Below are 27,818 nucleotides of genomic sequence, written 5' to 3' on the forward strand. Positions count from 1 at the left end.
GGTGACAGGTAGATGGACTGGAAGTGTGTGTGCGCGTGCGGGGGGGGGGGGAGGTACCGGGAAGCAAAGAGGCTTTTCCAGCAAATCAAGGATTTTTTGTGTTGAAGGGGGGGGGTGGTTACCATGCCAGAGATCGTACCCCCTCCCCGTGCACACACACACACACCACTCTTTGCACCCAAACACGCCGTCTCCTTGCCTCTTTTTGCTGCACTGCCAGCTGTCTCACACACACACACACACACACACACAATGAAGGGGGGGGGGCTGCAGCTGCAAGGGGAGAGCGTCTGCCTCCATATGCAGATGGCCCCGATCAATGCGCCACATTACCGGGAGGTGGGGGGAGCTCTCTCTCTCCCTCTCTCTTTCTCCCCCCGGGCTTGCCAACCCAGACGGCGGAGCAGAAGAGCCAGCCGACGGCCCCGGCCCGGATCGTGCCAGGCGAGGCCCACCCCGTGCGCCCCCCGGTCCCCCCGCTGCAACCCACCATAGCGGAGCCTCCGTGGCTCGTGGGAACGCTCCATCCATCCAGGCGCGGCGGCGGCGGCTGCGCGCAACGGCGGCGCTGCAAGGCGAGGAGGGAGCGGCGGGGCGCGCCCGGGGTGGCCGCGCGGAGAAGCCTGCCTCCGCCGTCTGCCTCCCCGCCCAGCAGCCCTCGCCGGCCGCGTCACGTGGCGCCCGCTCGCTGCCGGCCCGGCGGGCGATGCCATAGCAACGGCTCGACGGCAGCGCGGCTGCACGGAGAGGCTGCCGCGCCTCGAGGGCTGCGAACGCGGCTCCTTGGAGAGGGCGCGGCCGGATTCGCCCTCGGGCCGGCATCCAAGCGGGCCAGCCCGGCCCGAGCCCTCCTGGGTCAGCGCCAGGTCGCCTCGGACCCTGTCCGGTGGTCACCGCAGCAGACAATAGGGTTGCCAGGTCCGGGTCGGGAAATTCCTGGAGATTTGGGAGGTGGGGCCTGGAGAAGGTGGGGTTTGGGGAGGGGAGGGGCCTCAGACAGGTATAATGCCATGGAGTCCACCCTTCAAAGCAGCCATTTCCTCCAGGGGACCTGATTTCTGTCACCTGGAGATCTCCAGCTACCACCTGGAGGCTGGCACCCCTAGCAGCCAATGATGGGCAGATGCACCGTTGTATGGTTGCCAGCTCCAGGCTGGGAAATTCCTGGAGATTGGGGGGCTTGGTGGATGCTGGCAAGGGCAGAGTTTGGAGGAGATCCCTACATAGAGTCCACCCTGTAAAGCTGCTATTATCTCCAGGGAAACTGATCTCTATGGCCTGGAGATCCGTTGTAATTCTGGGAGATCTCCAGCCACTGCCTGGAGGCTGGCAACCCTAGCAGCAGATACAGCTGCAGGCTCCACCCTGCAGAACTCCCAAGAATTTCCCAACCTGGAGCTGGCAACCTTGAGTCTGCCACTCGGAGCAGGACAGGGCGCCACAGAGGCCCTAGGATTATCAGCTCCAGATTGGCCATAGATCCAGAGGAGTCAGCCCTGTTAGTCTGTAGTTGCAAAATAGTAGAGTCCAGTAGCACCTTTAAGACTAACCAACTTTATTGTCGCGTAAGCTTCCGAGAACCACAGCTATCTTTATCACATGCAATGTCCGATAAAGTCAACAAAATTGGTTAAAGGTGCTACTGGACCTTTTACTAGCTCCATATTGGGAAATTCCTGGCGATTCAGGGGTGGAGCCTGGGGAGGGACCTCAGAAGGGCATAATACCATAGAGTCCACCGTCCAAAGCAACCATTTTCTCCAGGGGAACTGATCTCCCTAGTCTGGACAGCCTGATTCTGGGAGATCTCCAGGCCTCACCTGGAGGCTGGCAACCCTAACACTCAGCCCGGTTTAGCATTATGCCAGAGAATAAAGGGCTACCGTGTTGCAGCCCAATATATTGCATCCTTTCAAGGGATGGATTTACTTGGAATAATTCTTTTCCTAAGAGCAAACTCCTTGCAAACTCACCGGGAGAACGCTCCCACCCCCTCACTGCACTTGTGCTGCTTTTCTGTCTGTAAGTTATTACACAGGATCAAAATATTACAAAAGGTGGGCCTCTGGGTGCAGGCTGGAGGAATGCCGTTCATTCTTCTCTCGGAGATGTAAATCAAGACCTTTTCTCTGCACGGTTATTGGATAAAAATGAAGAAATCCAATTGAGTTTACTTCTAAGCAAACACGCCTAAGAGAAGAGGGTGCGTATCTATGCACGCATGTATGTATACAGTGCAAACTACCTGGTCAATCGTATGGATTCAAAATTTAGTGCACAGTTGCTGCTATGTACTTATTTGGAAATTACATTATGCACAGTAGGATTTGTTTGAGTAAGCATGCATAGGATAGCAGAAATAACTCTGGGTGGGAAAAGTAGTTTTCAGGTAAGTAGGCAAAGAACGGTAGCTGCGCAGCCTACCCTTGGGTATGTCGTAGTTAGAAAAGGTTGAGAAAGAGGGATTTAGTTAAGCAAGCGCACAGCAAAATTTAGCCGGGGGACTTGTGATTTGTACCAACTCTTCCAGAGGGTACAACTATGTTGCGTAAGATATAAACAGGTATCCTGCAGCACTGTTCTTGTTCTACAAAAAAACGTCCTGGACTAAAGATCAAAATAGGTGCTAGAGCACAAAAAGCTTAGGCGACGATTTAAAAAACGTGCTAGTTTCAGGGCTGCCACAAGATACCCGTTTCTCATGGTCATAGCATTGTCAATACAATCTTCGGGAGGTGTACTGAGTGCAATAGGATTTACTCCCTAATAACTGTGCTTAGCTTTGCAGCCTGGATTTCCTAATACTGGCAGCAAAGAACATTTAAAGAGACCCGAGCAGAGACGTTTAAAGCTGCAGTGATGTAAATAGGTTTAGACATGCCTAATTCCACACAGGCCTTGAGCCGCCCACTTTAAGATCAGACACAAGGAGAAATGGTATTTGGGAAAAAAATAAAGTGTTACAAAGGCTCCCAAAGACATTTCGATCTAGCAACTGGAAAGCCCGTTTCTCTGACCGTTCTATCTACACACAAGACCAGATGGTTAGACCACTCATTTAAAGTACCCTCTCGTAAATCTATAACCAGGGAAATAAAGAGTCAAGTAGCACCAAATAAGATGCATGCGTGCATCTGACGAAGAGAGCTGTGGTTCTCGAAAGCTCATGCTACAATAAAGTTGGTTAGTCTTAAAGGTGCGGCTGGACTCTTTACTATTTTGCAACTACAGACTAAGATGGCTAACTCCTCTGGATCTATAACCAAGGAAGATTTTCATTCAAGAGAAGTTGTTAATCGGAACTACTCAAAAACAAAAACTGGTGGGCTTGGCTTACACCCAACTAGTGTAGTGGACAGAGGGAACCCCGGCTGCTCCAGGACATGGTTTCTTCATGAAATTAACCGCTGCCTCGAGGAAATAGTACTGGAATCTTTGTGCCCAGGGTCTTATCACCTTCATGATGGACACTTCATTCTGAAAATTAAACTAGGGCCATTTTCACACTCTTTAACATCGCGCAAAACTCACAGAACTAGAGTGTCTTCATGGCGTGATTTCTGACGTCACCCCGTCATGATTCCGTTTTTGTCACACGATGACGTCAGAAATCGCGCCCATGAAGACACTCTAGTTCTGTGAGTTTTGCGCGATGTTAAAGAGTGTGAAAATGACCTAGGATGAGGCCTAGGTGGAGAACTCCATCCGCATTTCCTATTTTTTTCTAGGGCACTGCTTCTACTCCAAAACAACGTAAAGAGGCGAGAAAAGACTCTTATTCTTCCGCTGGAAAAACATGAGGCTCCCTCAGGAAAATCCGAGACACAGAGCATGAAGCATTCACTTGTTTTACACACAGACAATCTCCGGTTCAATAATTTATTTCTATCGATACAGAGCAAACTGGAAATACACAACATCTCGTATGATAAGAAACACTAGGAGAAAAAAAAATGAAAGGGCTGAGTGTAGTGTAGCCCCGGGGGCACGAGCACGTTTCCATGGCACACGGACTTTATTGCATCAACAGGAATGGCATCCGTCCCAGAAGAACTGCAAAGGGGACAGAAGAGTGTGGACTGCAGGTGCCACTGATGCGAGCCCTTGGTGCCAGGACCGAAGCAGCACGATCAGGCAGCAGTGCGCAGAAATTGCCCAGAGATGCTGCCGGAGCACTTCCCTTTAAGAGGAAAAGGGCCACCGGGGCACGGCAGCGCAACGTACCAGGTAGGCAGGAGCAACTGGAATGTGTTCACTTTTTCTTGCGTGCACCGAACAAGGCGCTCAGTGCGTAGCGTCTTTGGGGAGACCTGCTTTGCCTACTGCTGCGGCTACTGAGCGATGCCCCCCTTAATATTGCTCAGCCCCTTAGCTTGTCCCCGCTGTAAGCTACTGATCTCCGCTGAGATCTCCTGCACCACAGTGGCTTGTTACATGCTGAGAGAGACAGGAAATGCCAGCTGTGTCTGGAACTTCTCCCACAGCAGACTAGCCACAGGGGCGCATTTCATGTGTCTGAAATATAGGCATTATGTCCCCACAAGGACCTTTCTATCCCCTGGCAACAAGCACCCCTAAATTATAACGTAGTGCATGGCTTTTACTTTCAGCCTTTGCCCAAACTTTGGAATAGAATAGCTATTGTTGGGTGGGGCTGGGACAGCCAAGCTGCAACGTGGAAAGAGGTTCTTTGCTATGGAGCTCAGCTATTCCACCCATCCAAGTGCACAGCTGAGTGAGGGAAATATCCTGGTACATACCACCAGTGGCCTCCCTCCCCATCCTTCTCTGCCAAGAGAGAGACAGCAAGACCTTCTGTCAGAGACTAAGAACCAACCAGGAAGCAAATCCCAGCCTCCTGTGTTAGCCCCCCGGAATCAGCACACAACGTCCAGCTGAGAGATGGCCGGGGAGGGGTGATCGACGCTCTGCTAGCCCCACCCAAGGAGCAAAATTTTGGTAATCAGTTTCTTTAAAAAAGGTGCAGGGCAACAGGGAGAAAAAAAAAAGAAACCCAGTGGGAACTGAACGACAGTTCAATAGAACTGTTCAATAGAAGGGAAGGTTTATTATCAACAAGGTGCTCAGCAGGAACCAAAACCTCCTATGGGGGGCACCGTAAAGACTCCCCATGGAGTGAGGAGGTAAAGAATTTGCACAGAGGTTTTGAAATCAGTAGGTTGTAAGTACCACTGGCTATCAGAGGGTAGAAGAACATACCCATCAGGCATCTTGCAGCACACTGGCTGTGCAGATGGAGACGACTGCGCTCAGCCCCCTTCTTCCGAAGGCACGCGACTTAAATTCTTATTGCATATTTGTCCCAGAATAAGATACCTGCTCACCTGATGTGGGCGTTTAGATCCTGCTCTAACCTGAGTCATTGACTAGTGACATCATTGGCAGGAACGGCCAGCCTTGCTTTCTCCCCCCAGGAAACGGGAGACGCTGCCTCCCAAGAGCAGGTCCGAATCGCCGACTGTTCCCGGTGAAAGATCAACGTTAAGGCACTTGGATTGGGCAGCCATCCCCCAGGCCAGCCTCAAGGGGGTTTGGCCTGAAGTCTCTCCTGCTCACTCAACAGCAAGGGGGGGGGACCATCCCTCTCACTGGGAATTGGGGGGTCGGAGTGGCAGGGGAGAACCGGGAGAAGAGTGGGCAGGGCGCCTTTGATCTTTGGTGGTACTCATAGCACGGCCGTTAAGCAAACACGTTGGTGACAAAGTCCAGGAAACGCTTGGCGTATTGGTCCGGGTGCACTGTGGAGATCTCTGCACCAGCCTGCAGGGAAAGACAAAAAAAAAAAAATTAAAAAGCAGCCATTTCCCCCCAACTCTCTGTTAAGGCAGGCAGTGGTTGGTGGGCCAAAGATACTGGAAGGAGGAGACGGGGAAAGAGAGCATCTAATCCTTGAGCTGCAAGTGGCCACGGCCAATCACTTGTCCTAAGACTTTGAGACCCCCGTGCCTGGTCTCCTTCTGGCACAGCATGATCCCTGTTCCCCTGTCCTCCATCATAAACAGCCCCGTCACCTGGCTTGCCGTGAAGTGCCCCAGTGGGGAGCTTGTGACTACAGGAAACGAGAGGGACGAAGCCAACAGCACAACAGTATTATGTATCTGGGCTGTCTGTCGTTTAGGGTGCAGCTTCTGCTTATGTTATGTATTTGGGCTGTCCGTCATTTAGGGTACAGCTTCTGCTTAGTCTTTTGGGCTATGACAGCCAACATGCTGCTAAGACATCCAATAAGGACTGGCAATTGTCAGGCACATGAACTCCTGAATGAGATGCCAGTCTTCGGTTCGGTGGGACAAATAAGGTTAACAAGACAATGTGGGGAGGGATCTTGGGTGCTTAGTTCTTGCCACTGCTTGCAATCTACTTGTCCAAGGCACAGTCTGAACTAAGATAGCCAGAGACAGATAGCCCAGGGGTGGGACAGAGATGACAACTAGCGCAGTTGTCTCCAACCCACAGGTTGGAAGCTTCAAGTGGTTGCAAAGCCACAGCTGTTGGGGCTGTGAGCACCTCCAGGGCTACCTTTTTTTTCTTTTACTGCAGTTCAGAAGGCTGCTAGTGCACATGCGCAGAGTGCAAGGGGTCCACCCTTCCTGGCTCTTAGCATGCATGCTGAGAAGAGCAGCCAATAGATCCAGGGGCGGCTCTGCTATGAAACTGATGAAGCTGAAGCTTCAGGGCCCCTAATCACGGAGGGGCCCTGAAGCAACTTTTTAATGAGTGAATTTTTCAACAAAATTGATGGAGTTTTTAAAGTGTTTGTTATTAAAAGAAGGCTATTTTAGTGACAGAATCATAAGCCAATGGGTTGACGTACTTAATATTGACCTTAGAATATGCTCTAATACCTGTTTCATATGGCCTCAAAATGTCCCTGTAATTGGTCAAATTTCAACATTTTCTTGGGGGCTCACAGCACCCGAACCTCCAGCTGTTGCCCTATTGCAGCTGGTTGAGGAAGGGCCCCCATAACAGTTCAAACTTCAGGGTCCCAAAAATGTAGAGCCGCCACTGGGTAGACCAAGAACAATCAGAGGTGGATTCTTTTTAGTACAGGCAGAGACAATCCCAAATCCTGACCCTGCCACTGGGCCTGCCAAAACTACCATAGATGCTAGTAACGCCCCTCTCCACTGGGGAGATGGCCTCTCCTCTTCCTGTCACGTGGCTGTGATGTCACATGGCTTGCTCTCATGTGTTTCCAGTTCATTGGCTATCTGGGTATTAAAGGTGGTCCCTGCATCTGGACAGGTTGACAACAAATGCCCTAGAGGCCTGGCCTCTGTCACCCTTTTACCATTCCCATATGATGGTTTAAATTGAGTCAGATGGAACATGCATATACAAGATACAGTATAGATCCAGAGGAGTTAGCCGTTAGTAGCAAAAACAGAAAGGAGTCCAGTAGCACCTTTAAGACATGCACCTGATGAAGAGAATTGTGATTCTCGAAAGCTTATGCTACAGTAAAGTTGGTTAGTCTTAAAGGTGCTACTGGACTCTTTTCTATTTTTTACAAGATACAATAAAACCTTCCCCTATTGGGCGGCGGTTTAGTATGGTATAACCTGATCTCGTCAGATTCCTGAAGCTAAGCAGGGCTGGTACTTGGAGGGGGAAAACTCAGCCAAAGTATGCAATGACAACCCTCTGCTCTTCACCTGCCTGGAAAACGCCCCGATGGAGTCACCACCATACATTGTCGTCACACTCTTGATACTGTACGGAAATGTACTTGATATACTGTATAGAAATGTACTTGATACTGATTATACTAAGCTTGTACTGTGTAATCTTCCTTGAGTCTCAGTGAGAAAGGCGGACGATAAATAACATAAATAGACAGATGATAGATAGATACTGCCCAACGAGGAGCAGGGCTCCATTCTTACATGCTTAGAAAAAAGGTGCTGGCTGGACTTACCCCGTGCTTGACTGTCTTAGCGGCGTGGGCAGCCTTCTTTTTGGCGTCATACTGGGTGAGGATGTCGATCAGTCCCATGAAATACACCTCCTTCTGTGGGCTATCTGGAAAAGTAGAAAGGGGGCTGAAGAGAGACAGGGCAGGGGAGTGTCGCTACGCCTGCCCGCTGCACACACTTGGCAGTTCACAGGCAGGCGACTTCCTTTCCTGCCTTGGACTCAAGGAATTTATTCTGTTCTGATTACTGAGCCCTTAACGCTACCAAACGCCAAATGGCCAACAGGCTGAATTCCAAAGGACGCGGTCACACAATCCAGGCCACGCAGAGCCGTGTAGGGAGCGGGAATGAAAAGGATGCCCCACGCCAAGAGGCGGTTTGTGAAGTGGATGACGCCAAGCGACTCCTCAGTCATTAACCGAGCTACATGCTCCAAGGGAAGGAAAAAAATCAGGATGTGTAGCCAATTTCATCTAACGGGTTGGGGGGGGGGAATCACTCTGTGACCCCAAATACGGCAAACCGTTCAGGACTGATTAATCCTGGGTGATCAGGACTGGCACGCTTACTCTCATTTTCCAGATTGCGTAGCCAGAGTCACCGCACAGAAGAGTAATACAAAGCAAGCAAGTGGAACAAGAGCCCCGGCCATCTGCTGCAATGAAACAAGCGTAGCATCCCTCCCGGAAGCCAGCGACTGCCTCCGACTGCGGCTACAGCTAGGGTTCATGGGAAGGACCCCGCTGCGGAAATCCGAGCCATCCCAAATTCTGCCCTCAAAATGATACAAAGTGAACATGTGCACCTCTTTCTCCTTGTGTTGGGCTTTGTCTCTTTGAAACCAGATTTAAAAGAGGAAGAAGCAGCGCACAGGAGGAATACCAACTTTTGATTCAGTGGGCATCTTAGGTGCCTGGTTTGTAGCACCAGAGGAGTTAGCCGGGTTAGTCTGTAGTAGCAAAATAGAAAAGAGTCCAGTAGCACCTTTAAGACTAACCCACTTTACTGTAGCATAAGCTTTCGAGAATCACAGTTGTCTTCGTCAGATGCATGCATAAGCTTTTGAGAACCATAGTTCTGCATGCATCTGACGAAGAGAACTGTGGTTCTCGAAAGCTTATGCTACAGTAAAGTGGGTTAGTCTTAAAGGTGCTACTGGACTTTTTCCTGGTTTGTAGAGGTAGCACTCTGCTCTACAGCCAATTGTACATCACAGTGCAGGTCATTACAGGACTCGCAGATAATAATGTGATGAGTCATAAGCAGATTCCTTGTACATTTTCCAATCTTCCACTGGATTTCATGGGCTTCTGTACGACTTTTCCAGACACCAAGAACACCCCCTCTCTGGCATTTAAGCCACCCTCAAAGGGCCACGTGCTCGATGCAGACGTTGGATGGAGAGGCTAATTCTGCTTTTGCTCTTGGTCGCCCAGGGAAATGATTCAGGACTGGTTCCTTGCCTGACCAGATCGGATGCAACGTTAAGAACTCGGGCCAGGCTTGTGCAGTGAACTTATGGATGCATCAACACATACTCAGAGCTAGCTAAAAGCCAAGACCCTCAGAATAAACCACAGTCTAGACAAACCCGGCCTCTTGATTGCTGAGGCCATTTTCTTTCCCAGCTAACTCTCCACAAGGACAGGCTTCTCTAACAGACAGCAAACCCGCCTTTTGTGGGGGGTTTTAAGCAGAGGCTAGACGGCCACCTGACGGCAATGCTGATTCTGTGAACCTGGGCAGGTCATGAGAGGGAAGGCAGGAAGGGTTGCATCCGTGCTTAGTTCTCGTGGCCCCTTCTTACGTGCCCAGGGTAACGCCAATCGCCCCCTTGGGGGTCAGGAAGCAATTTTCCCCAGGCCAGTTTGGCTAGGGACCCTGATGGTATTTTGCCATCTTCTGGGCACGCAGTAAGTGTCACTGGGTTAGGATGTGTGGGGGAAGGGGAGGTAGTTGTGAATTTCCTGCGTTGTGCAGGGGGTTAGACTAGATGACCCCGTAGGTCCCTTCCAACCCCATGATTCTATGAAGACATTTGGTGAAAAACGGCAAGGGGTGCAAAGGAGGAGGGGGGGGCGCTACAGGGTAGGACTGATATGTGCATTATTGCAATTATTAATCCGGCAGTCTAGACTCAAGATGATGTTTTCTTAGTGAAGGCTTCCTCGTCCCCAGACTTACTTTCGGCACTCTTGATGGCATAAACGTCAATGTAAGGGTCGAAGTCGCCAGGCCCCAGAGGCTTGTGGCAGTTGAGGTAGCTGCCGATGCCCTCTGGAGATGTCCCGTAGGATCCCACTGAGGCCACGCCCCCAGGCTCTCCCTCGCCGTCCTCCTCTTCCACTTCCTCGTCTTCCTCTTGCTCAGCTCGCCGCACGTCGTGGATCCCCAAGAGCAAACTGTAGTCCATAATCTTCAGCTGCACTAGGAACTGAGCAGATGGTCACAGGGGTCAGCTGGCTGGGAAATCAGCGCCTGGCTTACTTCCTAGTTGCTAATATATTCTGGGAGTCTCTATAGACGAGACGTCTTACACGAGGAAGCTTAAGTGAAGAGAGATGCAACGTTAGCCGGGAAACGTAGACAACAGAGCAGAAGCCTTCGTCACTTTCACCTCTCTATAAAGAGCCCGGAGATCGGAGGGTTTGTTAATTTCCCCTTTCCTCTTCTCCTCTCTGAAGGCCATGTTAGTTTCACCTCCAGGTCAGGGAGGCAAAGAAGAAATTAATAAACTTTCCAAGGAGCAATTTCCCGGCTCTTTGTAGAGAGGTAAAAGTGACAAAGTCTTTTGCTCTGTCTCCTACGTTTCCCGGCTTTCTTCACTTGAGATCCTCGTGTAAGATGTCTCGTCTATAGGGACTCTCTATGGTTTCTTCTAAAAATGTGTCTTATTGATCTGCTTTTAGCCAAACACCAGATTCCTCCACCCCTGAGCTACCGTCAACATCGAGTGTTTGTTAACATTCCAAGGCATTGCAGCAACTCAGCCAATGGCTGCAGCAAGAAAGGGCTTGTTTCAATAAAAGTATGGCTAGAGGCTTCCAGCCATCTGTGACATCACCATAGCCCCCCAAATAGCTAGGGACTGCTCAAACTGGAAAGAGACAACCACTAACCAGCCGCTGTTTTCCCTCCAGATTTCAGCCCTCAACAGCACCTGGCAAGCTACATTTTTGAAAGCCTGCCAGTGCTGTACTTTAAAGCGAGCGTCACATTAATCCCTACACAATCATGATAAACACCTTGCTTTAGCATCTGGAGCAAAATTCCAAGTTTGGGGACACGGATTGCAACTTTTTTCTAATCTGTAAGAGGAAGGTGGTTAATTCCAACCAAACGTGCCTTTCAGATCTATGCCCCTTGCTTGGAGATATCTAGGGTGGGGGTAGGAGCAAAGCTAGCATCGGTTACTGTACATGCTAAGGGGCATTGCTATTAAATTACATGATCCAGGAGCCCTGGTTAATATACCTCATTTTAGTTGACCCTCAAAATAAACTTGGATGTTGGTCAAGATGCATTGACTGCCCAAAGCTTCCCTAGCGAATTTCTCGGCTAAGTAGGATCCATAACTGAGCCATCTCCAGACCAAACATACTTGGCCTCCCATGTTACAGGCAGGACTTCTTCTGCCTGGCCTTAATGTACTTTCCAACCTTAATGTACTTTCCAGCCTGCCTCTGCAACCCTGGTCTTCATTGGAGGTCTCCCATCTAATTACTAACCAAGGCTGACCGTGTTTAGCTTCTGAGATCTGATGAGATCAGGCTCACCTGGGCAATCTATAACATTACATTCAATGAAATGGTAGGAAAAGGCAACTGTACCACTTCACAGAACATGCGTGTTCTTGAATGTTCCCCGTGTTTCTTTTTTATTTAAAAAAAACCCTGTATGTAATAAATCACTGGATCAGCAGAATAGATTTTGCTTAGCTCTTCCCTAGATATTCTTGTTTGTGAGGCTGGAGGAGGGGGGGGGGACTTCACACAAAGGCCCACTAAAAATATGACACCTCTACCGTCTGCAGTGGTACAGTCCAGAATCTACCACCTTATGCTGGTTAGGGTGAGGAATAGAACTTACAATGGGAGATAACAATTCTTTTCCTTTACTCTGCTCCCGTACTCCCCCACCCCCCAAAATCCCAATCACGTTCTTAATGGTTTTGATTAGCAACAGAATTTCTAATATGCAAGCTTGACAACGACCAGAAAGGTGGCTCAGTGTGCCATCCTAAGTTAAGTTAACCCTCTTAAAGGCCACAGATTTGCAATGTCAGACTCTTACAGACCCAGCGTGGAGGAGCAAATCAATTGACACACAATTAAAAGACTGATTTTTCCCCTAGCTCTTCTTAATGAAGGCACGCTAAGGGTTACTATTACATTGTTTTGTATGGAAATTCAGCAAGCACTTGTGACAGCAAAGAAGAGAGCGAGCGTGTGCAGTATTTATTCTGCATTAATCAAGAATAATAAAGGCCGCTTTCTTGCCTTTAAGAGGGACTCCAGTTTGGATCTGAAGGCGGCATATGTGTGTTTTATTTGGAGGGGGGACCTGTTCCATTCTTGGCAGCTTGTCTCAGTGATTAATTGCCTTGGCTGTTCAAAGCTGTGTACCTCATTTCTATCTGGAACGAGTCCCGCTTCAAACCCCAGACTCGGGTTCTTGTTCTGCCTCCGCTCTTGACCTAAAGAACTATTATTAATCAGCAGTATATATTGAGTCCGTAGCACCTTCCAGACCATTCAGATTTTCAGGGTGTCAGTGCTTGAGAGAGTCAAAGTTCCCTTCTTCAGATACCATCTTGCAACCTTATAGCCTGAAAATCTTACAGCATCCGCTTTGTATAATTTCCCGATTGCTGCTGACACGACTCTCTAGATCGGTGCGATAATCGGAACGTTTGGCGCAGACTTGGCAGACGAGCAAAAAAGGCCGCATGGAGTATTGGTGGGGTTAGCAATTAAGACTCTGAGCATCTGCAACCCCCCCCTCCCCCCATCACATGCTATTAACAGTCATTAAGTCTAATAGGGTGGATCTTGTACTGCAGAAGCATTTTAATTCTGCAGACTCAGTCCCCAAGGAAATATAATAGCTGATGAGATATCAGCTGCAAGCGTTTTTCTAGTCCTGGAAGCTAACCTCAGCTCTTGTCCCATTCAGGGCCAGATTGGCCATTATAGCCACCTCCAGTGGGCCAATGGCCTCCCCGCCACCTGGTCCAGGCCAGTACAATGGAAGAAGACTGGTGCCTGGCCTCACACAGTCCAGGGGAGGCAGTGCCTGGCCTGACGTGGCCCATGGAAAGAGGCAGCTGCCTGGGCAGGCAGAGTGACTCTTCCTTCCTCGCTTCCTCCAAGGGTGGGACAGGGGCAGGGCCGCTTTCCAGGGCCGTCTTCCTTCCCAGATCGCCCTAGTCCCACGAGAGTTAAGCTGAAGGATATTTGCAGTCCATAAAACCTGCATCTTCAGTCTCGGACAAGCACCTGAAACTCCACTTTCTAACCTTCAAGACTACAAAGAAAGGAAGCTTTACAGCTATGATGATAACAGCCTTGCCTGGAGACTGAAAGTAGAAAGCAGCTACTTGGCTTTCTCTCCCGAGTGCAACCTTGGCATGTATACAGACAAAACAGGAGTTGGCACGGTTTCCTCCCTCGACGGGTGAGCCCAGCCTCGCCTTCTGTCCCTGAGCAGTGAGTGACAACATACTTGCCAATCATTCAGACACTAATTAGTCTTCAGTTTTGCCCTTACCCAATGCTACAGGTGAGCAGTCCACCTTTTCCTTTTTTTAAAGTACCCCTTGCATATATTCATTGCTTTTTTTTTTTGAAGCACACACTTGTTTAAAAATTTGAGAAGCTGCATTTGTGATGTAGCAGGTACCAAGCGATCGGTGCTGGGCGAAGCTGGGCTCTGCCGCAAGCGAACTGAACTGATCTTCTCGGGCTTTGATCCTGCAGTGAAGACGGCACATCTGGACAATGCGTCTTGCTGCAGCAGTTCCAGTATGAACATTATGTATAGCTGTACTTATCATCAGGGGTCATTTAGTAGAAAAAGCGCTGGAACTCATTAGCATAACTCATTAGCATATGCCACACCCCTTGATAGCACCAGAAGTGGGTCATTAGCATAACCAATTTGCATATGCCACACCCTCTGACATCACCTATCCTGGCTGTTTTGGACTCAATTGTGGCCATTCAGGGCCGAAATTGGGCCCAAAATGGCAAAAAGGGGCTGAAATTGGCCGAACAGGGGCCCCAAATGGTCAGGATTGGGCCGCTGCTGAGAGGACGAGTGATCCACCACCTGTCAGAGGCCCCAATCCGGGCCGTTTTGGCCCCAATCCAGGCTGAAACGGGCCCAAAATGACCGAGAGTCAGGTGGGTGGGGCCACCTGACATGTGACCTCTCTGCGTAACTGCCGGAACTGCGTTCCTGTGCGTCCCCCCTCAAAATGAGCCCTGTTTATCATAGTAGAAGACCAAATGTAATGGGGCTTTAAAAAAAAATCACACGCAACACAATCATCACGCACGATCATCACAAGGAGTTTAGTCAAAAGGTAGCCAGTGTGGGGTAGCAGTTAGAGGGCTGGGCTAGGATCCAGGAGATCTGGGTTTAAATCCCCATTCAGCCACAGAAGTCGCCGAGTGATCTTGGGCTGGTCTGTTCTCACCTACCAAGGCTGTCGAGAGGAGAGAGTGGATGATGAGAGAACTGTGCAGGCTGCCGAGCCCCGAGGAAGAAGAGTAGGGAACAAACTTAACAGATAAAGCTATCTCCAAGTCTCTGGAAGATTCAGATGCTAAAAATCTTAAAATTCCTCATGATTTTAATCAATACGTAGCCTCAGCTGCTCAGCAAGCCCTCCAGAGACAAGAGCATTGCACCGATCCAGAAGTATCTTTGGAAGCAATTCCCCTTTTGCTCTGCCAACAGTGCAAGCTCCAAGGAGTCGCTGGCCCTTGAGCACTGTGCCCACATTGAGGCATGCAGAGAGTTCTCCCACACCACCTCTGACCTTCTGGGGTGTGAACGAGAATGACAGCACTGTTGAGGAGGTGGTGGCCTTTTGCCTGCCTTGAGGGCTGGGAGAACTCCCACACTCTCCGGAGCAAGCTGTGAAAAACCCACTATGCAAATCGGTTTTCAGATTGGTCAAATTGGGCAACTGGCTCAGTGTTGACCAAGCTAAACAGTCTCTTGGTCTTCCAACAGCCGGGGGCAATACCCTTCGTGTTTACTTGCTCTTCTCTATGAAATCTCTCAATACAGAGTTTAAAAATGCCACCGCATCCTGCATCTGATGAAGAGAGCTGTGGCTCTCGAAAGCTTATGCTACAATAAAGTTGGTTAATCTTAAAGGTGCTACTGGACTCTTTACTATTTTGCTACTACGGACTAAAACGGCTAACTCCTCTGGAATTACACAAGGATGCTCAAGTGAAGGGAGTTGCAATGTCAGCCAGGAAGCTTGAGTTTTAAAAGACAGATCGGAAGGCTTTGTCAATTTCCCCTCTCTACAGATGCTCCTCAGAGGGTTTGTTTTATTTCCTCTTTGCCTCCTAGAAGGGGAGGTGAAACTGACAGATCCTTCCAGCTAAGAGGAAATTAACAAACCCTCTGAGGAGTGATCTTTGCTGGCTCTGTAGAGAGGGGGAATTGACAAAGCCTTCCGATCTGTCTTTTCAAACTCGGCTTCCTAGCTAACATCGCAACTCCCTTCACGTGCGCGCCCTCGTGTAATTTGTCTCTTGTAGCTTAGCTCTAAGAAAGAGCTCATTGTAGCTCCAGATGTCTCTTGTTTCGTCGAAGAATTCTGCTTTGCACCTCATTTCTTACTGATCTTCGCTGATCAAATGCTACTCCTGCTGGGCTAGGTTGGGCCTAGGCAGCCACCGTACCTCCACATCCCGCTTCAGCTTCTCCATGAAGTCCCGCTTGGCCTCTTCACTGACGTATGCCTTCTGGTTCATATTTAGAAAGTCAATGTCTTTCAGTGTGGGCAGCTCCTTGCCCTGCAAGAAGAAACACCAAAACAGATGGGAAAGGCAGGAATGGGACATAGGCTGGAGCCAGCCCCTTCTTGAACCCAGAGGTGACAAAAAAAGCAGCAAGATGGTCTAATCACTCAAGTAAGGTTCTCATGGACAGCTAGCTCCGGTTCTCAATTAAAATAGCACAATTCATTTTCAAAAGTAGTACATACACTCTGCTCTCACTTTGAGAAAAGCACCATCAGATTAAGCCCCCCCCCCATCACCATTCGCTATTACAGAAAAGAAATCGTTTCTGCTCTAAGAGGAGCAGAGCATTCTGGGATAACTTCACTCATCTTCCTTGCCAGGGAGGAAATATCCTCAGGGAACATACACCTGCAGATAAAACACGTGCATATGGCACAGCAGCCCTGACCTCGATTGTCCAGGTGAACCTGATCTCATCAGACCTCAGAAGCTAAGCAGGGTCGGCCTTGGTTAGTAACTGGATGGGAGACCTCCAACCAAGACCGGGTTGCAGAGACAAGCAATGGCAAACCACCTGTTAGTCTCTCATCCTGAAAACCCCACCAGGGGCCACCCGAAGTCAGCTATGATTTGACAGCACTCTCTACCACCACACGGCACAGCAATAAGGTGCGTGGGCTCTTAAAGAACTGAAGCTGCTTCCCTTTCATCCTAAGAAATGGCAACAGAAGCACCAAGGGTCAGGCCAGACAGAGAGATACGTGTTTGTTCTTGCACCAAAATCTAGGGAAAGAATATTTTCCTAAAGATGGTGGATTCAGACACAGTGAGTTGGATCCAGTAGTCTATTCACACAAGTGCAGATCTTCCCTGCTTCCTCCTTCCTCCCAGCCGTTTCTGACCATGAGAAACTTAATACCCTCTTTTTGCAGCTGCCCTTGAGTTACATCAGGGCGGTGCCGGGGTTTATGATGATCTTGCAGTCGCCGATTTGTCCGACGGCGCCTGAATTTTAACGTGTTAATAAGGTTTTTATTGTATTTTAACAGTATATTTGTTGGAAGCTGCCCTGAGCCCGCTTGCAAGAAGCGCAGGGTGTAAGTTGAATAAAATAAATAGATAATTCCCTTGGTCATGAGATGCGAGGGGAGTAAGAGGCACATGGGGCCATGGGTTGCAGTGATGGAAGTGGCAGGAAGTGCGATTTCACTCCCTTCCCCCTCCTCACCGCAGCTACTGGCCCATGTATCCGTCACTCCAAAGTAGCTCTTTTGTGCTTCCGTGGAACTGTAGAGTAAACAAAGCATTGCCTAAAATCCTTATTCTATCAAAGCCTAATAGAAATACCGCCCCCACAAAAAAGCGTCACGGGCAAAAAAAAAAAAAAAGGACTCTACCTTCCCTTTAAAAAGTAAAAAGCAATAAGCGTTGAAATTATTTTAAGTGTATGTTGTAAATCTACTAGCATGGGTGATTCCAATTGAAAAACAGTTTTCTGGTTAAAACCAGAACTCCTGCTGGTAGAGCACTACAGGGGAGAGAGAGCGCCTATTCGAAGGAGCATGCACACCGGGAAGCAGGCTGTTAAACTACGACGAGGGAGATGAAAGCGGAGAAGGGAAAAAACGAGGCTGACGCACCATGGAAAGCAAAAGAAGTTTAAGTGTTAAAATTCAGTTATGGTATTATGTAAAGCGGGGGAAGGGGAGAGATCAAAAAGAAGGCTTTGCAGAAACTGTTCTGAGATACGTAAAAAAATAATAATAATCATTTGACGTGTTGGGGAAGGAAGCACACTGCGAAGCAGATTCTTAAAAAATAAAGTAATTCCAAGAAGCACGAAGTCAGCCAAGGAGATCGGGCAGAAGTCAAAAGGGGGGAAATCATAAAAGTCGGCTTGCTAGACCAGACCAGCAGCCCGCCAACTCCAGCATCTTGTTTCCCACAGCAACAATAACAAAACGATAACATTTGATTTATATATCGGCCTTCAGGACAACTTTACGTCCACTCAGAGCGGTTTACAAAGTATGTTATTATTATCCCCACAACAATCCCCTGTGAGGTGGGTGGGGCTGAGAGAGCTCTGAGAGAGCTGTGGCTGACCCAAGGTCACCCGGCTGGCTTCAAGTGGAGGAGTGGGGAATCAAACCTGGCTCTCCAGATTAGAGTCCTGCCGCTCTTAAGTGACTGACCCAAGGTCACCCAGCTGGCTTCAAGTGGAGGAGTGGGGAATCAAACCTGGCTCTCCAGATTAGAGTCCTGCCGCTCTTAAGTGACTGACCCAAGGTCACCCAGCTGGCTTCAAGTGGAGGAGTGGGGAATCAAACCCAGTTCTCCAGATTAGAGTCCTGCCGCTCTTAACCACTACACCAAACTGGCTCTCAATGGCCACACAGTGGAGTTTTCCCTCCACTGACGGCCCTCTCTTCTGCAGAACTGTCAAATTCCCTTTGCAGTGCTCACGGCCCTTACGACTTCGGTTTTGGAACTCCTTCGCCTCCACTTCTACCACCCAGTAGTTTGGCATCTACAGAGGCCCTTAATTCTGAGAATTTATTCCAGAGGAAAACTGGAAATTGCCTCCCAGGCTTTACCTCTACTGGACAGTCAATGCGGTAGAGAGGTTAGAGCGCTGGGCTAGGAGCTGGAACGCTCAGGTATGAATCCACACTGCGGATTCAACTGTGCAAGTTTGCTGGGCATCCTTGGGCCAGTCATACGCACTCGTCCTAACCTAACCTCGTCCTCACAGGGTTGCTGTGAGGATAAACTGAAAGAAAGGAGAATGATGTAGGCTGCTCTGGATCGCCACTGGGGGGAAAGGTAGGGTATAAATGAAGTAAATGAGAGCTGTCAGCTTCCGTATTTCCTCTCCCTTTGGCCTAGGTGTTTGGATTGAAGTTGCTCAGTTGGGATTTTGTCGGTTCAGCCTCACAGGGCCGACATGCAACAGCACAACAGAGATCCCCACGCCCCACAGCAGCCAGCCGTGATGCACATTACCTTCTCTTTATCACTAGCTTCACGGGATACCAAAGAGCCCTAAAACAAAAGCAGAAACACCAAGATTAGGTTCGGCGAGGGTGCAAGATTGAACGCACAAACCCAAACAGAAATCCTTATCAGGCGAAGCCGACCAACCAGAACGCTCTCATAAATCCTGTCACTTTTGTCTAAAACCATCATAAAAACGAGGGGAAGGGGACACATAAAAGATCATAAAAATATTTCAGGGATACAGGGAAGATCGTAAAAATATTTCAGACTAACAAAATCACAGTCTGCTGTCCATGCTTAACTGGGGTTTTTTTTGATGCGGCAACAGCAAAACTAAGCCGTTTTAAACATTATAAAACTTGCCTTGGTCAGATAAAAGCAACAGAAACAATTTGGTTAAAGTAGTTCCTGTCAACAAGCCTATTATGATTTCCAGCCAAAAAGCTGCCTCTTGGGGGTTGCACACAACAGGCGGTAGAACACATTACCTGCTAAGCAGATCTATGGGAACTTTTGCTTATCAACCTTCCAGATAGGCTCAAGGCACAGGCTTGGATCCCCTGGAGCAGTTTGGCCGGCAGAAAGACTCCTGCCTACTAAATGCAATTTATTCACTTCCCCCTCGTGCTTACAGCCCAAGGTGCCCCCCAAAATACCACTCCTGGAGGACAGCTCCCCCCGCCTCCGTCCCACCAGAACAGAGGCTTGGACTGCAGCAGGAGGGGTGAAAGTCACACTTTGGAAGGGGGGATTTTTCTGCCAGCAGAAGGATCCATCCATCATCTGCAAGCAAAGGGGCAAATATAGCCCTCGGTGGACGAAACATTTCTGCAAATAAATGGCATTTCTATTCTTTATCCTATTTTATTCTTTATACGAGGCAACAATTATTCCTCTCCCTCTGCCCACCAGTTCACAGAAGGGGAAAAAAGGAGCTGAGGGAGTAAGATGTGGCTACCCTGGGAGTTCTTGATATAGCCTGAATCCAAGTCTTTCCCACAAAGTCCCCAGCAGCGGTTAAGAAAGACTTTAGCCGCCGAACTGGGAATGAAAGCCTTCCTGTCCACACCCCTTGAGCATTTTAGCAGCCATTTTCAAAATGCAAGCATTGTATGGTAATTTTATCGCTTGCAATCAGCTTTGTGTCTTCTCCCCCTTACGAAAAGGTTCCTCATCGTGAAACAAATCTGACACGGGAATGTTTGAGCGTGGAAGGCACTTGTGAACAGCAGTCGGAAAGCTGTTATTGGCCCTTTTGGAAAGTTCCTCCCACTCTGCCTTCTGCCATGATGCCCCTTGTGCTTCTCTTCTTCTCTCTGCCAAACTCTCTCCTTCAAAGACTTTCCTCAACCGCCTTGTTCCATCTTGTCCCTAATGTCTTTTGCTCCTAACTTCCCTCACAGCTCCTCGCCCTGCGCCCCCTTCCTTTAGCACGGTTAGTCCACAAGAGGCATTCAACAACAGAACCTCGGCATCAGAACGGAAAGTGACTCGGGGAATTAAATCCAGGCCTTTGCTTCCACCGGGGATCTCCCGCAGCTGAGTGAGCCTGTGGGTGCGTTTAGAATTTGGAGAACATGAAGCGGGCCTCAGCACAAAATGGCTGCCAGGGGGGTTGGGGCCAATCACAAAAGGTGGAGAAGCTCCACCTTGAGCATCCTATGCAGCCATTTCCAAACTGAGGGCCCCCCGCAGACCCAAAGACAAAGAGCTCCCGGGGTCTTCCGAAGCTCCTGCCCCAACGAGGGAAGAAACGTCGTATGGTGGTGTACAGGCTTTGATGGACTGTACTTTCTGATCCCAACGACTGCTAGACAAGTGTGTGCTAGACATACACACTTTCCCTTTCTCCTCGTAGTTGCAATGAAATGCTTATACTGTCCTCAGGGAATTCCTCCAATACACGAATCATTCTTTGCTTCGGAGAAGGAAGGAAGGAGGCACCAGGAAATATTGGCAGGTGCCCTGATGCCCATATTGGGGGGTAATCATTGAATTAAGGTATCCCCTTAAGTAGAAATGAAAAGTGCTCCATTCCAGGGGGGCCTGTGAGAGTCTAAAACAAAGATGGGCATACTTTTCAATGCAGGCTTCCATTAGAGGAGCCGAACTTCCATTGACAGAAAGAAATAATCTAGCCCTCGTGCTCGTATGGGTAATTTTGAAAACGTAGTGGGAAAATGCACAAGGATTGAAACAAGGAGGCACAACACAGAAACCCAAACACCTGTTTCTTCAAGTCTCTTGCACAGCACACTCTGCTCCCCCTCCCTGAATGCAGCACCTGAACTACGTCCTTTCATTGGACAGCAGTGATTTTAGAATTAAGTATTATTGCAAGCAAAATCAATGCAGCAGGTCCACTGCCTGTGAAACTGATTAAAATCACATCTAAGATAAAGGCATCCCTTTATAATATGCACATCAGCGGCAATCCTCCAGATAAAAGCTGAATTTCTCCCGTGGCCCGATTTCCACCCACACCCCTCTTAAAAAGCGGGCAGCGCTGAACAAGGCCCTAGTTAGCGCCGCTATAAAAAGATCTATATAACCTTGCCACAGGAGAATTTGCTTTGGGGTCAGCTTTAATGAGGTGTAGCGGTGGGTGAAGGGAGAGCTGGCGGGGGGACGTCATCCATCCCACTCTCCTATCTGCAAGAGGCTGAAGTTTTCCAGCACACCATAAGCACGGGCATTGCTTTTGAAATTGGTCATGTGTCAAACGAATGCCCTGAGGACAGAGGAACTATTTCACTGCAACCACGAAAAGAAAGGGAGAGAGCGTATATACCGCACGCTGCCTGGAAGCCACCGGGACAGTGAAGTGCACTTCACCAGAGACTGCATCAATGACAAACTTTAAGGAGTACAAGACTCCAGTGAAACCTCACCTTGCATTTTTTTTATATAGAAGATATAAAGGAACAGCAGGGCCAAGAGATCATGAAATGCAGGAAGAAGAGAACAATTATCCAAAATGCAAGTAGGAACAACTACCAGTTTGGTGAGCTAGTTAATACCTGTCCTAGGTGGCGCCCTGAAGATTGTGTTCAGGTTGTCACCGTTACAGTGAGATAAGAAGCTGTGGTTCAACCCCACCTATGGTGCAGGTTTCGGTAAAGTTTCCAGAAAGCAGCCACCGTAAGAACATAAGAGAAGCCATGTTGGATCAGGCCAATGGCCCATCCAGTCCAACACTCTGTGTCACACAGTGGCCAAAAAACCAGGTGTCCTCAGGAGGTCTGCCAGTGGGGAAGGGACACTAGAAGCCCTCCCACTGATTGCCCCCCGCAAACACCGAGAATACAGAGCATCGCTGCCCTAGACAGAGAGTTCCATCTATACCTTGTGGCTAATAGCCACTGATGGACCTCTGCTCCATATGTTTATCCAATCCCCTCTTGAAGCTGTCTATGCTTGAAGCTGCCACCACCTCCTGTGGCAGTGAATTCCATGTGTTAATCACTCTTTGGGTGCAGAAGTACTTCCTTTTATCCGTTCTGACCCGACTGCTCAGCAATTTCATTGAGTGACCACGAATTCTTATATTTGAGAAAGGGAGAAAAATACTTCTTTCTCTTCCTTCTCTATCCCATGCATAATCTTGTAAACCTCTATCATGGGCTGTCCTATAGGTGAGCCACAGCAACCATTCGGTGGGTGGGCAGAAGCATCCGGAGTGCTAGACAAGTAAGGGATGGGTCTTCAACCACAGGCAGTACTTAAAGCAGAAGAAGCTGCCTTTCTTAGGAGATTCAATTCAGCCCAATACGTTTTAATCGGCTTGATACAGCCATGCCCAGAAGAAGCTCAAAAGGAACTTGATGTCTGGCATAGATAGACCAGTCATCTCTGACTTCAGAAGCGATGTCTGGTGGTGGTGGTGGTGCAATAAAAAATTCTTGCCTCGGGACAAGGAGCTAGTTGTCTTTCTACACAGGATTCAGGGCACGGAACTCAGCATCATAAGAATCTTGGCTTTTATTAAACACACACATGCAGGTTTCGAGCCTTTACAGCTACAAAGACAAGAGGCCTGAAAGTACGTGGGATAAAATCTCCAAAGTCGGTGTGCATGTGTGTGTCCAAATAAGAACAGGATTTCCAGTGACGCAACGTAGCTCTCTGCACCTCTTCATATCTTGAGGAAACAGAACAGGTTCTGCAACCATTTACAAAGATTGCAGAATTCAGTGGGGATTTATTTTAGCACAGGCTGTATACCCCACGACTCCCTCCTGCAATGCTGCACTTGACTCTTGTGCAGACCTTGGAGGGGGGGCGTTAGGTGGGATATTTCTCATTCTTCCAATGCTGTTGCTGAACTGCCAGCCTTTAGTAAGAGGCCTGCAGGCAGTAGGAAGATCACCGAACCTCTAACAACAACATCTGATTTAAATACTGCCCTTCAGGACAACTTAATGCCCACTCAGAGCGGTTTACAAAGTATGTTACTATTAAAACACCTTGAGAGGTGGGTGGGGCTGAGAGAGCTCTGAGAGAGCTGTGACTGACCCAAGGTCACCCAGCTGGCTTCAAGTGGAAGAGTGGGCAATCAAACCCGGCTCTCCAGATTAGAGTCCCACGTTCTTACCCACTACACCAAACTGGCTCTCTTTTCTGCTACTTACAATGGTGCCTCCTGTTTGTACTGGATTGGATCCAGATTAAATTGACGCTGCAGAATACCGTAAAAGGGGTATGCAGCAGGAGGAGGGAATTGGTAAAAACTGCCAATTCGTTTATGCTAGAAACTAACTGAAGCTAGAAAAGTTACTTGACATCAAACCGGGTAAGGAATGCTACTGAACTGAGTTCGTTACAGATAACTGGACAAGGAGGAATGCAGTGATGAAGAGAAGTCATAAGTGCTGATCGGTGATGCATCACTGCTAATAAAGAGGCATCTTCAATATCATTCTGCCTCTTCATTTGGACCCCTTTCCAAGAACCTGTGATTGGGTTAAAGAAATTTCTCCACCAGATCCAACCCCATGTAGCCTAATAATACATGTGCATGAACCAGGTGCCGGCAGTAGGGATTGTCCATCAGGATAAGAGTTGCACGATTATAAATTATGTCAGACCGTGCATTGGGTAGTAAACATGTAAACCTGAACATAAATGTATGATCTCATATGTAAGCCCAGGCAATTCGAGCACTTTGGAACATGAGATTTTGAAGAAACAAAGAGCCGCCTTATCTCCAATGGTCCCCCCCCCATTTGCAGCAGTTTATTTGTCTCCATAGAAGTGAATGGGGAAAGTACACAGGTATGCTCAGGGACATGGTTGGAGTGCAGACTAAATTCGCGTTAATTCCGATAACAAACGAGACTCTGGCATGCTAACTAGTTATGCGACCCCCGAGCCTTGTCAGGGATGCTTTAGGCGGATCCTGCACTGGGCAGGGGGTTGGACTAGACGGTCTGTACGGCCCCTTCCAACTCTACGATTCTCTCTGTAGTGACCTCAGTGTCTGGGGACAGGCATTTCTCCCAATTTACAATGTCCTAGATTGCAACCCATTCGCTCTGTTCCCTAGAAATCAACGGGAGTCATTTAGGAGTCTGCAGTTTGGACCTTTTTCTTTTCTAATTTTAGGAACGATGGCTATAAATTGCGAACGTATCAATTAATCTCCAGTGTTTCGTTGGCCCACCCATGCTAGTACCAAACCATCCAACTAACTAGGCATACGCATCTCCCATACCTGCTCCTCAAGATCGTTTAAGCAGAGACTGAACCCGGAACCTTATGCCCCGTTACCTTCAAATCGTACTTCCGGTGCACGGTGAGCCTGTGGCTGAACATGTTTCGCATGACCAGCATGTAGCTCTCCTCGCTGTCCACGCTGACCCGGTACATCCCCAGGAATTGGGGCAGGAGAGTGTTCCCGTGACATTTCACAATATACTGGAACGAGAAGACGGAGTTGCCGTTTGCCAACTGCACGGACAGCCCAAAATGCGTTGGAGAAAAGGCTGGGCAAGACCATGAGATAACTTCGGGGTGGAAAGGGTAAATCTGGGGACCCGAGCCGAGTCTGGATATCAGAGTGCAGTTTTCCGACAAGTTCTCCTGCTCTTAGCAAGATGGCAATTAGTTAAAGACAGGGTCTGGAAGGATCACATAGCCCATGGGGTAGTGTTGGGGAAACCAGACACCAAAAATGGCACTCTGAGAATTTCAGTCATTAAAATCCTATTTCCAAGGCCAAAGAAAAGAGAGAAATGTGTGGACAACATCCATGTGCTTCCAGTGATCAGGCTGAGAAAGACTTCACCGCTGCAACCTTCTGGTTGTCACCAGCCAGCTGGGTGACCTTGGGTCAGTCACAGCTCTCTCAGAGCTCTCTCAGCCCCACCCACCTCACAGGGTGTTTTGTTGTGGGGATAATAATGGCATACTTTGTAAACCGCTCTGAGTGTGGCATTAAGTTGTCCTGAAGGGCTGTATATGAATCAAATGTTATTATTATTATTATTCTCTCCTATACATACTCCCTATTACTCCAATATTCTGGTCCTATTCATGCATTGCCCTCAGCCACCCTCACACCTGCAAAAGCTACCCGGTAATTCTTGCCTATCTGGAAAGTCTGAAGCAGAGCTACGCTCCAAAGGATTCTTTCAATCATAAGATTGCTCCCTTTTATCACCACTGAGTGCACCTTGGGCGAAAGGACACGAGAGACTCTACCACAATGACTCCAAAGGGCTCGAACAACTTCTTGTGGAAGGCCACAAATTTCCACTCCCTCTTCCTACGCCCAGGGCAGAACCTAAAATTAATCACCATCTTCACAAATGCGAGGACTACAAGGGCTCTCTTTTAGCTCTGTGTTCTGAATAGGCACATCTCTCATAAGGAAGATTAACGCAAGAGGAGGTTCTGAACATCAGCTAGTTTTTAGAGCATGAAAGAGAGAAGCTGCCGTTCCTTTGATCCTTGCACTTGCGATGGCCACCAAAGACTTAACATGCTCAGCTCCCCCCCGCCCCCTCCCTCCCTCCCTCTCCCTCTCCCCCTCTCCCCCCCGCCTCTCTCTCTCTCTCTCTCTCTCTCTCTCTCTCTCTCTCTCTGCTTAACATCCAGGTACAAGGAAAGTTCTGGTGACCTTAAAATCTCTCTCATGACACTGCAGCTTTTTAGTTGGTTCTAGTAAAGGCCACGAGTACAACTTTGCTTCCAGTTCACTCTTCATTTACCTACAGTCTTGCCCTCATCCTCGTGCTATAACTTGAAAACCATGTAATTTAAGAAAAAAATAACCAAGTTAATTTCTCGTACATCACAGCGGACAAGTACATGAAAAGGTATTATGCTACTGCCACTGTTTCTAATGGAACAACACAACGGCTTCAATTTGTTATTTCAAAAGCAATTTCTGTGGCTAGCTCTGCCTATGTTTTTCAGAGGTCCGAGATCACCTGGCCACGTGCCAGATTTGGAAACCAGGTCTCATGTTTTTCATTGCAGCTCAGCATCTAGATTGTCAAGGTGTTTGTAAATATTTTTTAAATTTTAAATTTTATAAGGGGGGGAATGAGTTTCAAGGGGCCACAATCTGCTGGGACTGCTTTGTGAGACCTTGGCAGTCATTTTGGATTGGCTAGACTACTTAAATAGCTGCTGAGATCTCAACCATTTCATTTTGACTCTCAGGTGGGAGAAGCAGACAGGAAATACAGCAAAAACGTTGGGAAAGGGATGGGGAAAAACAATAGCCTCTGCCGAGGAAGTTCTTGCAGGTTCCCCATTTGTACCAATATGAATATCAGTTCCAATTTCTCTTTTCCAAAATTTTCTTTCCTCCTTCCAGTTATGACAACAGGGGCTTGAAAACAGATAGGGAGCACCTGCTCTGGCCTCAGAAGTGAGAGAGAAAGAGGGCAATTCATAACGACCATAGAGCAAAATTCCTTTCCCCCCCCACCCATGGCTACCACAAAAGAAAAAGCTGCACAAACTGTAAACAAACAAACAAACATTCTCAAACTTGCTTAACCTGTACATTTTATTCAGATTGCAGAACAAGACTCTTCTAGTTGCAGAACTGGAATTCCCTCTCCAGCTCGGGACACATGAACCACCCACAGAAGGCAATGCCTGCCAGCTAGTCTTACCTGGTGGTAATGCGAGAGGAGACTGTGTACATCAGCCACGTCTTCACTGGAGATCTCCTTGATCACCAGGGTCTTATCATACGACATGAGGAAGCGGCCCCCGCCTCCCTCGGTCTCATAGGTGGGTGGACTGCGCGTCAGTGAAACCTGAAAGAGCCAAGGGGAAAGTGAAGTAGCAACAATCAGGGGCTGCCCTACAATCCCAGCAAGACTGATTAAGGAGGAATCCTGTTGCTTCCTTCGGTTGACAATGCAGGAAGCTAGGCTAAGAGCAAAGATTGCACAGTGGCTGATCCCCGACAGGTCTGAAGAAGTGAGCAGTGGCTCACGAAAAGTATCTGAAGAAGTGAGCTGTGGCTCAAGAAAGCTCCTGCCCTACCACTAATTTTGTTCATCTGATAGGTGCTACTGGACTCTTGCTCTTTTCCAGGTCTCCAAATGTTTTACACCTTGCAATGACTTCACAGTTTTAGTGATGGGGCTTCCTTCCATACCTCACTCATTTGGGATCTGTACGGAAAAGAGATGCCAACTGGCTTGGAGAAAAGTGCCCTGCCTGTTTAATAGAAGCATAATGGGATGATATTGGCCTCCATGCCGAGAAAAGCTTCAACTGCCCATTTCCCTATTCAAAGGACAAGACGTCCCTCCCCCAGGGCCAGCTGGTAACCCTAACGTCAGAAACATCTGTGGTGGAGCAAGATGGATGCATTCATCAAAGTGGGAACGGGCATGGAACCTAGACAAACACAAAGGGC

General features: G+C 48.5%; 2 protein-coding genes across 2 annotated transcripts in view; both read right to left on the reverse strand.

The window, feature by feature from the left end:
- DTX3 (deltex E3 ubiquitin ligase 3) overlaps positions 1-567 on the reverse strand; it is a 37,119-nt gene extending 36,552 nt beyond the window's left edge. Inside the window, exon 1 of the mRNA XM_055003986.1 lies at positions 491-567. The gene's annotated coding sequence lies outside the window, so the exon portion shown is untranslated. The remainder of the gene's footprint in view (positions 1-490) is intronic.
- Positions 568-3,865: 3,298 nt separating this feature from the next.
- The window catches only part of PIP4K2C (phosphatidylinositol-5-phosphate 4-kinase type 2 gamma), a 37,731-nt gene continuing 13,778 nt past the window's right edge, over positions 3,866-27,818 (reverse strand). Inside the window, exons 4-10 of the mRNA XM_055003662.1 lie at positions 27,061-27,207; positions 24,701-24,847; positions 18,938-18,976; positions 15,869-15,982; positions 10,125-10,374; positions 7,943-8,046; positions 3,866-5,781 (exon numbers count right to left, since the gene is read on the reverse strand). Of these exons, the coding sequence (XP_054859637.1) occupies positions 5,701-5,781; positions 7,943-8,046; positions 10,125-10,374; positions 15,869-15,982; positions 18,938-18,976; positions 24,701-24,847; positions 27,061-27,207 (882 nt within the window). The 3' untranslated portion in view covers positions 3,866-5,700. The remainder of the gene's footprint in view (positions 5,782-7,942; positions 8,047-10,124; positions 10,375-15,868; positions 15,983-18,937; positions 18,977-24,700; positions 24,848-27,060; positions 27,208-27,818) is intronic.

Source organism: Eublepharis macularius, chromosome 19, assembly GCF_028583425.1.
Source record: "Eublepharis macularius isolate TG4126 chromosome 19, MPM_Emac_v1.0, whole genome shotgun sequence".
NCBI classification, from domain to species: domain Eukaryota; kingdom Metazoa; phylum Chordata; class Lepidosauria; order Squamata; family Eublepharidae; genus Eublepharis; species Eublepharis macularius.